General features: G+C 35.3%; 3 protein-coding genes across 5 annotated transcripts; 2 read left to right on the top strand and 1 right to left on the bottom strand.

The window, feature by feature from the left end:
* Positions 1 to 1,592: 1,592 nt before the first annotated feature.
* LOC103484215 (pentatricopeptide repeat-containing protein At3g29230-like) lies at positions 1,593 to 4,211 on the top strand. Its single transcript, XM_051086696.1, has one exon. It carries the CDS (start codon positions 2,436 to 2,438, stop codon positions 4,128 to 4,130), a length of 1,695 nt encoding a protein of 564 aa, XP_050942653.1. The 5' UTR covers positions 1,593 to 2,435; the 3' UTR covers positions 4,131 to 4,211.
* Positions 4,212 to 4,523: 312 nt separating this feature from the next.
* On the top strand, positions 4,524 to 12,162 carry LOC103484070 (DNA mismatch repair protein MSH3). Its single transcript, XM_008440990.3, has 13 exons — positions 4,524 to 5,694; positions 6,797 to 6,988; positions 7,186 to 7,350; positions 8,117 to 8,215; positions 8,293 to 8,544; positions 9,042 to 9,293; positions 9,418 to 9,549; positions 9,676 to 9,936; positions 10,020 to 10,091; positions 10,402 to 10,551; positions 10,832 to 11,302; positions 11,432 to 11,706; positions 11,797 to 12,162. Exons 1-13 carry the CDS (start codon positions 4,705 to 4,707, stop codon positions 11,798 to 11,800), a joined length of 3,315 nt encoding a protein of 1,104 aa, XP_008439212.3. The 5' UTR covers positions 4,524 to 4,704; the 3' UTR covers positions 11,801 to 12,162.
* On the bottom strand, positions 12,012 to 16,650 carry LOC103484071 (single-strand DNA endonuclease 1). Of its 3 annotated transcripts, none has more exons than XM_008440991.3 (14): positions 16,503 to 16,650; positions 16,228 to 16,385; positions 16,065 to 16,126; positions 15,854 to 15,987; positions 15,499 to 15,550; positions 15,064 to 15,136; positions 14,899 to 14,972; positions 14,680 to 14,739; positions 14,456 to 14,579; positions 14,141 to 14,240; positions 13,171 to 13,253; positions 12,986 to 13,086; positions 12,785 to 12,912; positions 12,012 to 12,603 (listed from the first exon to the last, which is right to left on the bottom strand). In XM_008440991.3, the coding sequence occupies exons 1-14, from the start codon at positions 16,568 to 16,570 to the stop codon at positions 12,123 to 12,125; spliced, it is 1,698 nt and encodes a 565-aa protein (XP_008439213.1). In that variant the 5' UTR covers positions 16,571 to 16,650; the 3' UTR covers positions 12,012 to 12,122. The 3 variants fall into 3 exon arrangements, with proteins under 3 accessions (XP_008439213.1, XP_008439215.1, XP_050942652.1); XM_008440993.3 differs by having other exon boundaries at positions 12,986 to 13,059; XM_051086695.1 differs by having other exon boundaries at positions 15,854 to 15,981.
* Positions 16,651 to 17,496: the final 846 nt, after the last annotated feature.

Below are 17,496 nucleotides of genomic sequence, written 5' to 3'. Positions count from 1 at the left end.
TATAAGCATTTATTTGGTCTTCACTTGTTTGTCTCTATTACGAGTTTTAAGATTCCTTTTCTCTTTCGATATATAAAGTAGCTTATTTCTTATATTGCTTTTCTTCAATATTACTCTCGCAAAAATAAATTAGTAGTAAAGAAAATAAATGGGAAATTCGAAAAATAGACCAACTTGGAAGAGTCATAGAATTTTATGATTGTGTTTTAGGACAACATAAGTATGAAAATATAAATGGGCATCGCAAAATTGCCAAAAATAGAATAAATTCAACGGAATTGAAGAATTTTTTGATGAGTTTTAAATTTAAAGATATTTAGGACAAATCAGTAGATAAAATGTCAAAATTATCCCAAGAAATCCTTAATCTATTGGAAAATTACCAAAAAATAAGTTTTTTTTTGACACGAGAAAGACTTCTAAAATGAGTTGTTAGAATGTTGAGTTTTAGGATAAATTGATATATGAAAATTCTAAAATATGCTTAAGTTAAAAAGAAAAAAACCTAAAAATGAAGGGGAATTACAAAAAATAGACTAATTTCGAAGGGTTGTAGATTTTTTACATCACTTGAGTTCTAAGGACAAATGACGTATGAAAAGTAAAAAATATCAATAGAAAATTTTCTTTATTCTTTTCCTTTAAAAAACATAAAAAAGAAAAGAAAAAAATTTTCTTTTCCCACATTTTCTCTCGTCTTTCTCTAATTTCTTTTTCTCATCTTTCTCTAATTTCTTTCTCTCAAACTCTTTTGTCATTTCTTGACATTTTTAACTACCAGTGAACAAACTCTTTTGCTATTTTAGAAAATGTTTATGTTTTTATTATTGTTGTTATAGATAAACTTCTTAGTTTTAATGTTAATTGTTTAAACCTTAAATGTTTAACCCAAAATTAATTTATAATTATTCTAAGTGATTTAGGGTTGTTTAAAACATATTTACAAAAAAAAATTGCTATGGATTTCCTAAAACATGTGTACAATGACTCTAGATCACATAAAAGAAGTATATAATTGATTTAATATTGGAGAGAGGCGGAATCGTCACCACTAAAACATGTTTCTTTTTTATCATTACTATTATTGTTGTTGTTATAGATAGTTCTCTTAATCTTTTAATGTTCTTTTGGTAAAACGTTTAAATCTTATATATATAACTCAAAATCTTTTATAGTTGTTTGATGCATATTTAGTAAGTTTTTTTTTGTTATTTTTTTCATATCGCAAACTTTCAACGTTTAAATGTGTCTAATTTTAAATCAATTACATACTTGTTTTTATATGATTTAGAGTTCTTCTATAGATGCAGTAGGAAGTTTTTAGCTACTGTTTTTATCTCGTAAATATCCAATTTTAAAATACCCAACCTCAAATCAATTTTATCGTTGCTTCAGGTGATTTAGAATTTACAATTTGTGTCAATTGAGTTATGCCCATTTTGACATTAATTATTTGACTTAATTGCATTATTATTATTTTAAAGGAATATCCAAAATCTAATGAGGTGATGATTAAGAAAGGAAAATAATTAGGGCCTTTTGTTTCGTAAAGATGACCTTAGTTCTTCCTTTTTTTTTTTTTTTTATTTATTTATAACATAAGGCTTCTGTCATCAAATATGAATGGGTGAGTTTATCAAAACAGCCAAAGATGCACGTTTTGATGGCTTGATCAGTTTTCGATTCTTGCTCCCCACTATCTCATTCAGGCTCTCCCACTTCTCTCTTCTCGTTTCTCGAAGCGTTTCACTTGTTGTCTTCCTCCTCTCAGCCCCCTCCTTTATTTTACTCGGTTCACAACATCATCACTACCAGCGACTTACATTATTACTATGCGTGAGAAGATAAAAAAAAAAAAAAAGGTGAAGAAGACAACAAGTTATCGACAGCAATGGAGGATAAAAAAGATTAAGGAAACACGTCGAAGGAGCGGGAGCTTGAACTAGATGACATTGGTGAGAAAATTGGATTTGAATTTGGATTTGGAAGGGAAGTGGAGGTGGAAGACTGTAATTTTGGAACCAAGAAGAGCGAGCAAGGAGAGCAAAGCCATCGATTTTAATTCATTGGCTGTTTTTGGTAATTTTACATGTAGATGATGTAATTGGAAGGAGAAAAAAAACTTCTGTTTTCAAAAATCTATGTCAAATTTCATTCTGGACAACTCGAACAAAAGATTTTATTTGATCGGAAGTTTTGTATGATAAAAAGCATTGAACTGTTTTATTTTATAAAATCTGTATGAAAGATACTGAAAGTTTATTATAACGTTTTGGTTTTATCTAAAAACTATTAAAAGGTTAATGGAACTCTTTAGTTTTTAGAAGCTTGTTTGATTGAAAATTTTTCATCTCTCAAGTACCATTCAAAATGAATTTCAAAGCTTGATATGTAGGTCCGAATTCAATCTGAATTATGAAATGTGTAATAAATAAATGATGATGAACTTGGAGCCAAAAATTTCAGAGCTATTACCAAGATGCAACTTTGCGCAGCTCAAACAAATCCACGCTCTTCTCTTAACCACTTCCATTCACCAAAACATCCATATTTCCTCCAGCTTTCTTCGACGAACCACCGAATTTGGGATCATGGATTACGCTAATCTCGTCTTTTCTCATCTCAATCCCAGTTTCAAAACCGAAATTCAATTCTGGAACGCAATGATCAGGGGTTACGCTTTCAATGGCCCTGCTCACCAATCTTTGTCCTTGTATGGCGATTTGCTTCAAAGAGGACTCAAACCCCATAGTTTCACCTACCCATTTGTTCTAAAGTCGTGTGCTGATTTGGGTTGGTTCTGGGATGGAAAGAAAGTGCATTGTCGAATTCTCAAGACTGGGTTTTCATTGAATTCTTCAGTTTCTGATGCTCTTTTTAATTTATATGTCAACTTTTCAAAATTTACTGGACCTAAGGATGCTGCTGATGGGATGGCTTCTGATGCTCGCAAGGTGTTCGATGAAATGTGTGTCAGATCTGTTGAAGTATGGAACAGAATGATCTTAAGGTATACGAGTGCTGGGGATGTTAGTGGTGCACAGAAGTTGTTTGATACAATGGAAGATCGAGATACCGTCTCGTGGAATACAATGCTTTCCGGTTATATAAAGGTAGGAGAGGTAATGAAAGCAAGAGAGTTATTTGAAAAAATGCCAGAGAAGAATGTTGTGTCTTGGACTTCTATGATTAGTGCTTATGCCAAAGCTGGAGATCTTGCTACGGCCAGAATGTTCTTTAATAAAATGCCTCAAAGAAATGTGGTGTCTTGGAATTCCATGATTTCTAGCTATGTTCAACATGGGGATTTTCAGGAAGCATTGGATCTTTTTATCCAAATGTTATCAGAAGGCATATCTCCTGATGGGTATACTTTTGTATCTGTTTTCTCAGCTTGTTCTCATTTGGGCGATTTAACGTTTGGCACGAGGATACATTACTTGATTGATGATTTCTCTCAACTTGGAGTTATTGCTGCAACTGCGCTGATTGAAATGTATGCTAAATGTGGAGACATCAACAGAGCTTTTAATCTTTTTATCAAAATAGGAAAGAAAGATGTGTTTTTTTGGAACGTTATGCTGAAATCACTTGCTCTCCACGGACAAGCTCAAGATGCTCTGAAACTATTCTCTTTGATGCAAAAACAAGGCCTGAAGCCAAATGACTTCACTTTTTTAGGAGCTTTGTTTGCCTGCAGCCATGGAGGGATGGTTGAAGAAGGTCAAACCATATTTGATATGATGGAGAAGGAATATAAAATTAGACCTAGAATCGAACATTTCGGTTGTATCGTTGATTTGCTGAGTAGAAACGGGCGGCTAGAGGAAGCGTTGGATGTAGTAGACAAGATGCCATTTGAGGCTGATGTTGCAATATGGGGAGCTTTGTTGGGTGGTTGTAAGTTAAGAGGTGATTTCAAGAGAGCAGGGGAAATAGTTGAAAGGGCTAGGAAATTGAGATCAAAAGAAGGTGGAATCCATGTGAGCTTTTCGAATATGTATGCATCAGTCGAGCAGTGGCCAGAGGCTGTCAATGCAAGGGAAAAAATGGAAAATGATAATATTTTGAAGAAGACTGGACAGAGTAGTGTTATTTATGCACCCAATGGAAGATCTCATCTTCTATAAGATATTTTCAAAAGGATCAACAACTTTAACATTTATTTCTATTCTTTTTTCTGTCAGAGATCAAAAAGTTGGGATTTTTCACTCTACTGGATATTTAAATCCGTCACAAGTGAGAGTTAGAATTTAGTAAATATTTGAATTTTAAACTTGAATTAAATACTTTTGTGATAGGAGACTCAAATTTTAGCGCAAGTAATTGAACTTGCACAAATAATTGAACTAAATTCATTTTGACAAATATAAGTTTCATGCAAATTAGCTCAAATAAGTCTATTTATTAAGGTTAACTTAAAGTATTTTTAAACCATTGGTACAATTAAAAAAAAATTCAAGAGTTTAAACATTTATGAAAATTTAAAAGTTGGATACTAAATTTTACACAAACTTTTTCTGGATGAGACGTGATACACGTAAGTGGATGCACATATAGAACACTATAAATAACTATAATGTTATTACTTATTGTGAATAGAATGAAAAAGCGCGCCAAGGCAATGGCCAAAGTGTATGTGTGAATGGCAATGCGTTCGTGAGTGAAAGAAGAAGGAACTACGGATTTTGTTCTGAAAATTTCATGGGGAAACAGAAGCAACAAGTGATCTCTCGATTCTTTGCTCCAAAACCCAAGTTCCCATCTCTTTCTTCTTCTTCTTCCTCCTCCGCCACCGCCGCCGACATAACTCTGCCGACCCAACCGTTTTCACCTGCTAAGGTATCGGCCACAGTCACTTTCTCCCCTTCCAAACGCCTCATTTCTTCTGCCATCGCCTCTCAGTTAACACCGCCCAAATCCTCTAAACGACCAAAACTCTCGCCTCATACCCACAACCCTCTGCCTTCCATCCCCAATCCCTCACTTCACCAAAGATTTCTCGACAAGTTCCTTGAACCCACCGATGATTCTTTCCAACCTTCTAATCAAAACCCCAGAACCTCAAATGGTGGTGATCCCAAATACAAATACACCCCTTTGGAACAACAGGTTGTGGACCTTAAGAAGAGGTTCCCTGATGTTCTTCTCATGGTGGAGGTTGGTTATAGGTACAGATTTTTTGGCCAAGATGCTGAAATAGCGGCTCGTGTTTTGGGTATTTATGCTCATTTGGATCATAATTTTATGACTGCAAGTATACCCACGTTTAGATTGAATGTGCATGTGAGAAGGCTGGTTAGTGCAGGGTATAAGGTGGGTGTTGTCAAGCAAACTGAAACTGCTGCGATAAAGGCTCATGGGTCGAATAAGTTAGGCCCGTTTTGTAGGGGATTGTCGGCTTTGTATACTAAAGCAACATTGGAGGCAGCACAGGATTTAGGGGGAGCTGGAGAGAGTAATTACTTGTTCTGTTTGGTTGAAAATAGTATGTTGGTGGATAATTTGGACTGTAGAATCGAAAATGGGGTTGATGTGAAAATTGGGATCGTTGCCATGGAGATATCAACTGGGGATGTTATTTATAGGGAATATGACGATAACTTTATGAGAAGTGGACTTGAGGCAATGCTCTTGAGCCTGGCTCCTGCTGAGTTGCTTCTTGGAGATCCCATATCAAAGCCAACAGAGAAGGTGTAAATTATTTATTATAGCTAAAATATAATGTTGTGTCAAGGAAGAAATGAGAAAACAGCTTTTTGCACATTCTTCCTTCCTTTTTGTCTATTCTGTTTAACTTAATGGGCAATCGTGCATTTTGATTCTGCCTGCCTAGTTTTAGATTGAGTAGGAATCCTTGCTTTTACTGCAGCTTGGACTTTGTTGCTGTATTGATCGTGTAGGTTGCATGCCTCTTGATTGTGTGGTAGGGTAGTTGAAGTTTCTGTTAGGATGGATGTCAGTTTATACGATGAAAAAGATACTGTAAATATCTGATGGATACAGCTTGAGTTATCCTTTGAACAGAAAATTTCTTCAACTTTGACATGTACAACCCGCTTTTGTATCATCATCTAGACAACAACCCAATTGTAGCTCATCATTACCTTCAGTGTTCTTCAACCATCGGGGTAGAAGGATGCACATTGTGCAAAAATGGTTCTTGGACATTTTCACTTGGATTTTTATTTGATTCGTTTATATTTGGCCCAACTTTTTCCAGGTGCTTTGTTTAATTGTTATCTTGGCCTTGGAATAGCATTATGGGGTACATGTAGATGGAGGAAGGCAGTGGATATTTTCTAGGAAAATGTTGGGTGTGTGGTTTGATAGCCCTAATCAGAGATTGCTTGGATGCTATTTTGAGGACTTTTCCAAGGAGAGCAGAGATTCAGGAGCCGGGGTCACTTGAAAATGGGGGTCGGCATAGTTCTAGGCTTTCCTCCAACTTGGTCAGTGCACATGCGCCCGTTTGGTTCGTATGGTATGCCTTTCAAGAGATGGGTTCAAACAGAATAAGCCTGGAAATTGTGCTCTCACGCTTGGTGTTGTGAATTAAATTGCACTTTCTTCTATCAACTGCAACTTTTAGTCATCCATACTACAACACCGTGTAGCTGCTAAAACCTTACTTGTTCCTATAGCTATTTAAAAAATTTACATAATCACATTATGGTCTCATTATGAAGCATGCTTTCCTATGACGTGTATTTCCCCCTCTTTCTTGGTTGTTGGTTTCTGTTCCTTTATAGACTGTCACTTACCATTATTTCTGATAGGGATTGTTTGTGACTAGTTATTACTAGGTTATGCTGGACCTGCTTCAAATGTCCGTGTGGAGCGTGTATCGCGAGATTGCTTTAAAAATGGCAGTGCACTTGCTGAAGTGATGTCTTTGTATGAAAACATTGACCAAGATAACTTAACTGAAGATAACAACCCTGAAACAGTGTTGATTGGACAAAAAAGTGACCTCACAGCAATTAAGGTACAGCTTGTTAGGGATTTTCTGCTTTTAACTTTTTGTAGGTCTGTTTCGGGACCTTGTTATAGACTTATAGTTTCCTAGATATGGTCATGGCCGTCCTTTTTATTATTTATTTATACTTTATTGTTTCTTTTATGTTTCTCGTTCTACTAAAATGTGTTTTCTTCTTCTGAGACTACTTTATGCTGAATTTGAAGGAAATAGTGAACATGCCTAATTTAGCTCTTCAAGCATTTGCCTTAACCATTCGTCACTTAAAGCAATTTGGTTTAGAAAGGGTTGTGTCTTTGGCATCTTCTTTTAGGCCATTCTCATGCAAAATGGAGATGACCCTCTCAGGCAATACGCTTACACAACTCGAGGTAATTTCATATGTTAATAGACTAAGAAAACAAACTCATGGAAATTTGTTAAAGCCAATATTTTAATCTTTTGAACTGTTTTTTCCTTTATTTTTCTTCTGTTTTGGATATTTAAACTTCATTTCTAAGGTCCTTGAGTTTTCAAAACTTAATTTAACTTGCTTTTGATTTGGTTCTGGAGGTTCAAATTTGACTTGGTTAATCCTAAAATCTAAATTTGGTTTGTTATTGGTTTTTCCAGTTTGACAGTGATTTCTAATTTTTCCATGAGTATAAAAGTTATTAAAAATTCCAACTCATTTAAAGAATACTTATGTGCCAAGTTTAATCTGTATAGTTTAACTGACACGTCATTATTGTTATATCAACTAGCAGTTAACCCTGCTTGGGAACTATTTAGAAACTAATTTTAAACTTCAGGGGATCAATTAAGAATCAAATTCAAACCTGAAGGGTCAAACATATGACTTTTGAAACTTTAAAATGAAATAGAAACTAAATTTAAATATCAAGGATCCAAAATGTCAGTTTTGAACAACCTAGAGACTAGATAGAAACTAAAACTAGGCTCAATGGGAATTAAGTTTCAAGTCCCAGGGACTTCAAAAATATTTTACCCTTTCTTCTGTCTTTGGTTAGCTTTTTTGTATGCCATATCATTACAGCAACTATCCACCCTTCAATACTTGAGGGGATATACTATATTCATTTACATGTTCAAGTGCTTTACTTGTTTTTCTTACTGTCTTTATGTCCTATGTTTTAGGTTTTGAAGAATAATGATGACGGTTCTGAAACTGGATCTTTATTACATTGCATGAATCATACTCTTACAATATTTGGTTCAAGGCTTCTTCGCCAATGGGTATGTATCATATTATGTTGTCTTTGATGTTAGGTCGATCAGTTTTCCACTTCTAAAATTTAGAATTTATGGAACAGATAACACATCCTTTATGTGATAGAAACATGATAATTGCTCGTCAAGAGGCTGTTTCTGAGATTGCTGCATCTATGGTATCTTCAAAAGTATCTTCAAATAACGGAGTGTTGGATGAAGAAGATTCTGATGTCATTGTCATTGAACCAGAATTGAATTACATACTTTCTTCGGTGTTGACAACCTTGGGAAGGGCACCAGATATTCAGCGTGGAATAACAAGAATCTTTCACCGAACAGCAGCCCCATCAGAGGTACTAAAAGTTACTTTTATCTTTGTAGCGACAGGAATAGGGGTGTATTTTCTTCAGCATCAGTGATAGTTTTTTATTTATTTATTTATTTCACTTCATATGCCTGAAATAAGAGCTAATTTACATTCAAATGTAATGGCATTGTGAAACAGCTTATGAACCATTTTGTACATTGTGCATAACTGATTATATGGTAGCTTCAGTTTGATGGCATTTCTGTATACCGTGTAGATATATCTATTGCCATCATTTTATCATCTTGCAGTGCAGGGGTGGGGGATTTTGTCATCTCATCTATGGGGTTGGTGAATTCGTAAAAAATTGGACCTTTTCATATATTTTGCTTTCTTTAAAAAGTTGATAGTTCCAATACTTGCCATAACTGCACTGGTCCTCTTTAAGTTTGTGGTTTACTCTTATTACTTCTTATAGACTTCCTATTGATTTTGCGTTTTCTATATTGCACAGTGACAGTTTCCAAATAATGTATGATGCAGTTCATTGCAGTTATTCAAGCTATTTTATTTGCGGGAAAACAGCTTCAGCAGTTTCATATTGATGAAGAAGATGACAATTGTTCCAGTGAAAGTATTATTGGCTCCAAGCTCCTAAGAAAGCTGATTTTATCTGCTTCTTCCTCTGGTTTAATAAACATTGCGGCAAAGCTTTTGTCAACGATCAGCAAAGAAGCTGCAGATCAAGGGGACTTTCCAAACCTAATGATCATCTACAGTGACCAATATCCAAAGGTGTATATGTTTTCGACTAGAAATGTTTCTTCCTTGTCTACAGTCATTTTCTTAATTCTTAGCTGTACTGTTCCGTACATTCTGCTTTCTTTATTGTTTTTAATATTCTCTAGTCTTTTTTCAGGTTGCTAGAGCTCGGAAGGAGGCTCAATCTGCCAGAGAGAAATTGGATGCTCTGATCACCTTCTACCGCAAGCAGCTTGGAATGCGGAAGTTGGAGTTCACCAGTGTGTCTGGAACTACGCATTTGATTGAGGTTGTTCATTTCAAACTAACATGTAAAATAATGACCTTTCAGATACAACTAAAAGTCTAAAATTAGGACTGGAAGGGATGCATAAAATGATTTTCTTTAATTTCATGCTTAATGTCTTGTGTACAGTTAGCCATAGATGTAAAGGTGCCTTCAAAGTGGGTTAAGATCAATAGTACCAAGAAAACTGTAAGGTATCACCCACCTGAAGTATTGGCTGCGTTAGATGAGCTATCGCTGGCAAATGAAGAGCTCATGGTTGCGTCTCGTGATGCTTGGGATGACTTTCTGAGAGGATTCAGCAGATATTATGCAGAGTTTCAAGCTGCTGTTCAAGCATTGGCTTCCATAGACTGCCTGTATTCGTTAGCAATTCTCTCAAGAAATAAGGTAGCATTTCATGTAGAAAAGCTGCTTCAATTTTCATTATAGGATATTAAAGTGTTATTCTTTCTAACTTGAATTTCATACAGAACTATGCTCGCCCAGAGTTTGTACATGATGATGAACCTGCTCAGATACATATATGTTCTGGACGCCATCCGGTACAATTACTTACCAATGTTCTCTATTCATTCAACTAAATTATTTCTCATGTCTTTTTTCCCCATATTTTTGGAATGAGGCATTGGATAGTTCCAAAAGCAATTGAAACAGTTTGGTTTTGCATTTCATCCCATAGTTGGGATCTACTTTTCGTTGAAATCAACTGGGATAGCTCTTTACAATTGTCAGATATTTATCATTATAGATGTTGGAATTTCCATTTTCCTGTCATGCAGCTAAATATCTAGAGAACATAGGCGAATTTCTTTTTCTGGCGTTTAGATATGTCTACCATGTACAATGAGGCAGGTTTTGGAAGGTACATTACAAGGCAATTTTGTCCCAAACGACACAAATTTGGATGCAAATGGAGAGCATTGTCAAATTGTAACAGGACCGAACATGGGTGGAAAAAGTTGCTACATTCGACAAGTTGCTCTCATTGCTCTAATGTCTCAGGTAAACCAAACCCCTATTTGTAACTGTGTCGCGCACACATATTTATAATAAACAAAATTATTTAAACAAAAAAGGGGGAACAAAAAACTGCTCACAATGGTAACAATATGCTTGGTATGTGAATGATCTGTTGTGTTCTTGATTTTCACTTCCACCTTCCCGTCTTCATCATCTTTTCAAGTTTCAATACATTAGATTATTCTCTTATTAGGTATGCTTTCTTTTCTTTTCTATTCCTCGAACTTTCAAGTTTACCACATACTTTTTCTCATCCATGTAGGTTGGTTCCTTTGTACCGGCATTCTCTGCGAAACTTCATGTCTTAGACGGTATATACACTCGAATGGGTGCTTCTGACAGTATTCAACAAGGTAGAAGCACCTTCTTAGAAGAAATGACTGAGACTTCACATATACTCCGTCATTCCTCATCGCGTTCCTTGGTCATAATTGATGAACTTGGGCGAGGTACAAGCACCCACGATGGTGTGGCCATTGCATATGCAGCTCTGCATAATCTACTCCAGCAGAAGAAATGTTTGGTTCTCTTTGTCACCCACTATCCCAAAGTTGCTGAGATTGCGAAGGAATTCCCAGCATGTGCGAGGGCATACCATGTTTCATATCTTACATCACACAAAAATCCAAGCTTGTCAGGCCAAAAATCAACTGAGGACGTGACTTACTTATACAAGCTTGTTCCTGGTGTTGCGGAGAGTAGTTTTGGTTTCAAAGTTGCACAACTTGCACAGGTGACTTCATTTATCCTACTGGACTGCCCTCTGTTTGAAATTTTATGGAGCATCCTCCCTTGCAAAGCCTGTGTGAATGTTGTTTACTTGTTGTGACCCTAGTTCTTTTTGCCTTTGTTATGTTTTTAGATACCTTTATCGTGTATTGCACGGGCCACAGAAATGGGGATCTGGTTGGAAGAAATAGTAGCAAGAAGAGCACAGCACAAATCCAGAGAACACTTGCCAGAAATATCGGTTAAGGGGTTGGAATGGCAAAGCTTCCAGTCCTTCCTCGAGAGAATTGATGGTTATGAGGAATTCTTTCTTTTCTTGAAAGCTACAGTACGTTCTGCTGATGTCATGGGGACATGGTGCCATCAAATTTACCAAGCTAGACGCATGGCCATGGACTTGTTAGGAAGGTAAAACACAAAATTTTGACCTCAATTACTCGCTATTGTACTGCTGTCATGTTTTACTCATTTCTTTTATTTTTATGTATGAAATGACAGGTGATAGAACTCATTCATCTTGGAGTGGATAATCAATTGAGTTTTTGTGGGCGAGTAGTGAGGAGACCCCTTGCATAGTGTACAAAGGGCATTAGTTCAGTCTGATTTTCAAATATATATTATTAGTGGCTTTCTTTCTTTCTTTTGTTTTGTGGAATGGCCTTTGCGGACAGAAATCCATCTTGTCGAGGAATAGGGTGAATTGGACTCGTTAATGAAGACAAGATTCCAAACTCTATTCCTTCTGTCAGCAATGATCTCATTGCAATAGATATGCAACTTCTATTGCCACATACATTGGTACATTACTGTCCTTCCAGAGGAAGTCATTTACCCTTTAATGAAGCTATGAAAGATCTTAACTCCCTTGCCTTTCTCTCATGTTCTGGTGACTGATCAATTTCTGTATCACTCAAATCAATTACATCAATCTTTTGGCTAGTTTTCTGTTGAAATTTCGAAACTCTATGGGTGTGAATTGCAGGTGAAGGGCTTAAGAGATCGATGACCTCAATCCTCTTTGTGCTACAGCTACGAGCATGGTCAACAATGATTGGTTCAATGTTGAGAAAAACCTCTTGGTTCAGTTCATGAACACCAGTACCAGAAGTCTTTGAATCTATGGGAAGATGGGAGATATTATGAACTGCCCTGCTTTCAGATTCAATTTCGAGCAACAAAGTTTGAAGTCTTTTATCAATTTCAGCCATAGCAGCTGCTGACTTCTTTGTTTTAGTTTTGCCCTTGTTTTGCTTTTTTCCTTCAGCTCTTTTCTCTTCAAATTCTACAATCATCTCGGGACAGGCACTGTAAAACATATGAAAAGAAAAGGTTAGAAATAATAGTCTCACCTTGGAAGCACTTAAACGTTTTAGTCGACCAAGACCAGAACCGGAGATTTCAGTATTTCAATGTTACGGAAGAAACTGAGATGCAAAAATAAACATTATACTTGTAAATAACAGAATCATTTAAAGAAATTCAATACCTTTGCAAGAGATCTGCTGAGACAACAGATATAAGCCCATCAATATTTTTCCAAGAAACCTCATAACATTCATTGCCTTGGACTTTTCGATGCTTGACAATACCAGAAACAGGACAACTAACTGGTATCTGTTAAAAAGAAAAAAACATAACCGAACAGATACAATATAATGACTTTTCAACAGGTTTCCATGGCTATTACCTCTTGAAGTGGAATATTGAAACCAAGTTCTGATGTTCTAGACCGAATGTTCGCAAATCGCCGTAGATCTCTTTCTGCTATCCATGGGAGAATTTTCTCATCTAAACCACAAGTGGATGGTGGATGCATTCACAAACTAAACCAAATAATTTTATCTACTTAGCAAAGATGAGAGAAAAGAGAACCTGTTTTATCCGGAGGCCATCCAAAAAATTCGGCACATATCTGCTGAAGTTTGACGCGTTGAAAAGGGTGCTGAACAAGAACCCTGTAGAGGAAGAGAATGTTTAAGCACTGAATTATCACCAGATATCCCATAATAATGAGTCAATGACTGCATAAATGTGTAATATACTCTAAGAGTTATTTCACTTTCGAACAAAAGTGTAGAGGGAAAGGTTCTTCGGTAAGAACCCAACAAACAACCAGCTTTAACAAGAGGGCTAGGCTCTTTGTAAGAGTAACAATGCTACAAATATCGATAACACCTCTATCTAAAACAGAAAGTTTAGGCCTCCGTTCGAAATCATTTTATCTTTTGTTTTTGGTTTCTAAAAATTAAACCTATTTCCTTTCATATTCTTAAAAGATTTTGCATCATTCTTAAGTACAGGAGTTGAAATCTTCGTCAAATTCCAAAATAAAAACTGTTTTTGTAGTTTTCAAATTTTGACTTGATTGTTGAGAGTACAGGTAAAAAAATAAATTACAAAACAAAAGAAATAGAGATAAAATAACTGTTTATTGACTTAATTTCTCAAAAACTAAAAATCAAAAACCAAATTACCGAATAAAGAGAGCATAAGTGAAAAATAGATTACAAAACAAGAAATTTAGAAATGGGAGAATTGTGTATAGACCTAATTTTTCAAAAACTAAATCAAAAACCAAATAGCTGCCAAGGTCATAAACACCAACATTCCTGGCAACAGTGCACTTTCAACCCCACTGCCAGCTACTCTCCTGTCTTGGGTGAACTGCCTTTCCCCTCTTATAGACATTCTTAATTGGCGGTGTAACATATACATATACATATCTTATAAGGAAATTTAGGTGCAGAGTTGAGGTAGAAGAAGTGGATATATTGCTGCAACACAGCCAGAAAAAAACTAAAACAAAATTTATATTATACTTCCACAGGTTCAACAAACTCACCTACTCACAGCTTCAGAATCAGCTGAGTGGCATTTGGGTTTCAAATAGGCATCAATGACTTCTGAAAACTCATCACATTTAAGAATATACTGCCCATTCCCTATGCAACCAAAATAATCCAAATCAAAATTAAAACTTGATTGACCTATCATATCAGATTATTCTTAAAACTAAGATCCTAAGTCCTCTCTTGATGGCTCAATTGGCAAAAACTGGTTTCCGTTCAGTTTCTAATTTATCCAAGGTTTAAATTTCTCTATCCCACTTATTTTAGTGTTTCGAAAAGAGAGATGCATTTCATGGTAGTAGTATAACCAGATTTAGGAAGTTCTTGCTTCTTGGAATTTTTCCCCTTCTTCGCGAGAGCCAGTCCCTCAGATGTAATTTTTTGAAGGACAGCAACATCACCTACTGCTTTAACGAGCTGACAAGCTGATTCCTAAAAGGGTATAATGACAGCATAGACACAGTTAAACAATGCAATGAGGTTATACTTCTAAACAGCAATCCAACCGAGCAAAAAGGGAATTTAAACCTACACGTCCCATGCCATAAACGCCTTGCGAGTAATCACTACCGAGAAGTAGAGCAAATGTAATCTGCAAACCATTTTGAAATGATTCGTGGACGTTGGTTAAATATTTGGTCATACGAAAGAAAACTTATCTTATAAGTGAAACTTCCCGCCCTGCTAAAAACTACATTGCTTGAAGTGTAGAGGCAGAGGCAGAGCAACAAAAAAAAACAAAAAAGTTTACCATTGAGTTCCTTCCGAATCCTAACCGTGTTTTGATGTCATCCAATTCGTAACAAACCACATGTCCAGAATCTCCTAATTTAACAAACAATGGCATAATGAGTACATTATTTCAAAATCTAAATCAACTGGATAGAAAATGAGTATGCTCTAGTATGGCACTCACCAAGGCAGATATCCCTATATACTGTCCTAGCACCAAAAAGGAAAGCATCTGAATCTGAAGTAAAACATCCATCCTGATCGTGAAATGAGACTCAATAATAGTAATGACGTTCAAGACAACAGAAGCAATAATTAGCACACCGAAATATAACTAAGACCTCGTTTGGTAATCATTTCATTTTTTGTTTTTGATTTTTTAAAATTAAGTCTATTTTCTCTCATTTCATACAATATTTTGCATCTTTCTTAAGTATAATAGTTGAATTCTAAACGAAATTCCAAGAACAACAATAAATTTTTTAAAAACTACATTTTTTAAAAGTAGATAAAAAAACCAAGAAATTTAAAGGTGAAATAGATATTTATAGGCTTAGTTTTCAAAAACTACCATCCAAAAACCAAATGATTACTAAATAAGGTCTAAGTCTATACTTACGCATAATAATTCTGAATTCAGCAATGCACATTGTGCTTCAGCTTCCTCTACCCTATATTTAGAAGAATATGTTACAAGGTTGAAGAGCTCAGTTAGAAGAAGAGTGAAAACCACAAGATACCCAGACCTTAACTAAATTACACCCGTTACCAAGCCTTGATTCTCATCAAACTTAACTCTTAAATATAGTTCTGATTAAAAATCTAATGACCCCTTCTAAATTGTATTATTTAGCTAAATACTGAATAAAAACTTAAAATTTGCTTTGCTGACAGCAAATGCAGTGATAAACTTGCTTTTACTGTTCAACAACTTAGAGACATCACGAGATTTTTTAAAGGAGAAAGGAACTTACGCATCTAGACAAGGGATACCAAGCGCCAGTCCTAAGGCTTGTGCCTCTTTTATCATTAAAGAGAACTCAGAACCCATGTTTCTTTTCAGTGAGCAAATCTGCTGGGGATTTGCATCAGTTTGAGCAACCTGTTTCTGTTGCAGTTTTGGCAAGTAAGACTCATGTGGAAAGGGGTAAAGCAAAAACGAATGTGGGTTATGAGAATCCTCACCTCATTTCCATTGTTCAAGCGGCGTCTATAAGTTGACACTTTAATCCCAGGAATTGAACCATCTACAGGCCATAAGTGCTCGTTAAACACAAAGGTAAGTACCCATTACCGAATTAAACGACAAGGTAAAAAGAAAGAAAGAAGATGATGAAAAGGAGCATACCTGTAACGAAAATAAGGCTGCAATTCAAGGCAATGAGAGTTCGAAGGCGGTAAAAGAGCCCTTGTAGGTAAAACTTACTGTTCGAATGACAATGGGATTTGCTTACACTGGAAAGCTGAACTATCCAACATGAGAGATCGATGCATAACCTCTTATTCCTGAACACCAAATTTAAAATGGCAAAAACTCAAAGAGGGCAACTGAAAGATGAATAAAAATGAAACCCCCAGTTTAGTTTTCAAGAAAATTATAGGAACGAGAGAAAAAGAACTTACTGAAGACGGTGAAGTGGGAGAGTTTTCTTGCACGATTCTAAGATATCCCACAAGTTCTTCACTCCCATTTCTCCGGTGAAGAGGTCTTGGCTTGCCTTTCCCTTGGGCGGGTCTTTGCTTTTACAAAAACAAAAGCATAAAAAGAGGAGCTTTGATGCGTTAATTAATTTGTTTGAGGAAAAAAAATTATTGCAAACCACTAGATTTTATATTTTTCATTTTCTTAGAATGAAACTCAAGAAACTTCTTCTATAATATATTTTACGTGTGTGTATATATATATATGAAAGTAGAGAAATCCTTACGTCTCATTTTAACATTTCATTAGAATTGACAATTTTGTCGTTTACATAGATGTAATTGTGGTTATTTTCATATTTAACAAGGTGGAGTTATATTTAGTTAACTTTTCATTTCCTTAATAAAGTAGAGTTTTAATTTCATGATTAATATTAGTTAATATCTTATGTTATTAGGATCATAATGTAACTTTTCCATATTCCATAACTGATAATATATAACAAATAACTTTTTCATCTTTCATAAGTAATATTACATAGTTATATTTTTATTACACAACCAATAACCTATTCATCTTCCATAACTGATATTACATAATGCTATATTTTATTTCACAATCATTAACCTTTCCATCTTCCACTTTATTTGGATATTCATAGATGGTTAAGTTTGCAAAGCTCAAAATGTTAATAAATAAAATTTTGAATCGTGCAAACAAATCAAATCCAAACTTACATTTGATCAATGAAAAAATAAAGAGACATAGAGGAGAAGAAGATGAAGTTTTAGGAGCAGACAAGTACTTTTATTTTTGAAAAAAATTAATTGCAAGCTAAGTATCAATGAGAGATCAACAAGAAATCATAATATTTTTAAAAGATTTGTTGTCAATGAGTGACATAATGTATTTTTGTTGGTGCAACAATCATGACAAGTGAGTGGAACCAATCAACAAAGACTAGACAAGGAAAGC

The sequence above is a fragment of the Cucumis melo genome, chromosome 6 (assembly GCF_025177605.1).
Source record: "Cucumis melo cultivar AY chromosome 6, USDA_Cmelo_AY_1.0, whole genome shotgun sequence".
Classification (NCBI taxonomy): domain Eukaryota; kingdom Viridiplantae; phylum Streptophyta; class Magnoliopsida; order Cucurbitales; family Cucurbitaceae; genus Cucumis; species Cucumis melo.
This window is presented reverse-complemented; position numbering and strand designations above follow the sequence as displayed.

What these genes read in the sequence shown, in the direction of transcription:
- LOC103484215 (XM_051086696.1), top strand. Translation starts at nt 2,436, where the DNA reads ATGATGATGAACTTGGAGCCAAAAATTTCAGAGCTATTACCAAGATGC.
- LOC103484070 (XM_008440990.3), top strand. Translation starts at nt 4,705, where the DNA reads ATGGGGAAACAGAAGCAACAAGTGATCTCTCGATTCTTTGCTCCAAAA. An exon ending in GAACAGCAGCCCCATCAGAG is followed by an intron (nt 8,545 to 9,041) that starts GTACTAAAAGTT and finishes TGTATGATGCAG; the next exon opens with TTCATTGCAGTTATTCAAGC. An exon ending in CAATTCTCTCAAGAAATAAG is followed by an intron (nt 9,937 to 10,019) that starts GTAGCATTTCAT and finishes AATTTCATACAG; the next exon opens with AACTATGCTCGCCCAGAGTT.
- LOC103484071 (XM_008440991.3), bottom strand. Translation starts at nt 16,570, where the DNA reads ATGGGAGTGAAGAACTTGTGGGATATCTTAGAATCGTGCAAGAAAACT. An exon ending in GGTATCCCTTGTCTAGATGC is followed by an intron (nt 15,551 to 15,853) that starts GTAAGTTCCTTT and finishes TTCTAAATATAG; the next exon opens with GGTAGAGGAAGCTGAAGCAC. An exon ending in GCAAGAACTTCCTAAATCTG is followed by an intron (nt 14,241 to 14,455) that starts GTTATACTACTA and finishes TTGGTTGCATAG; the next exon opens with GGAATGGGCAGTATATTCTT.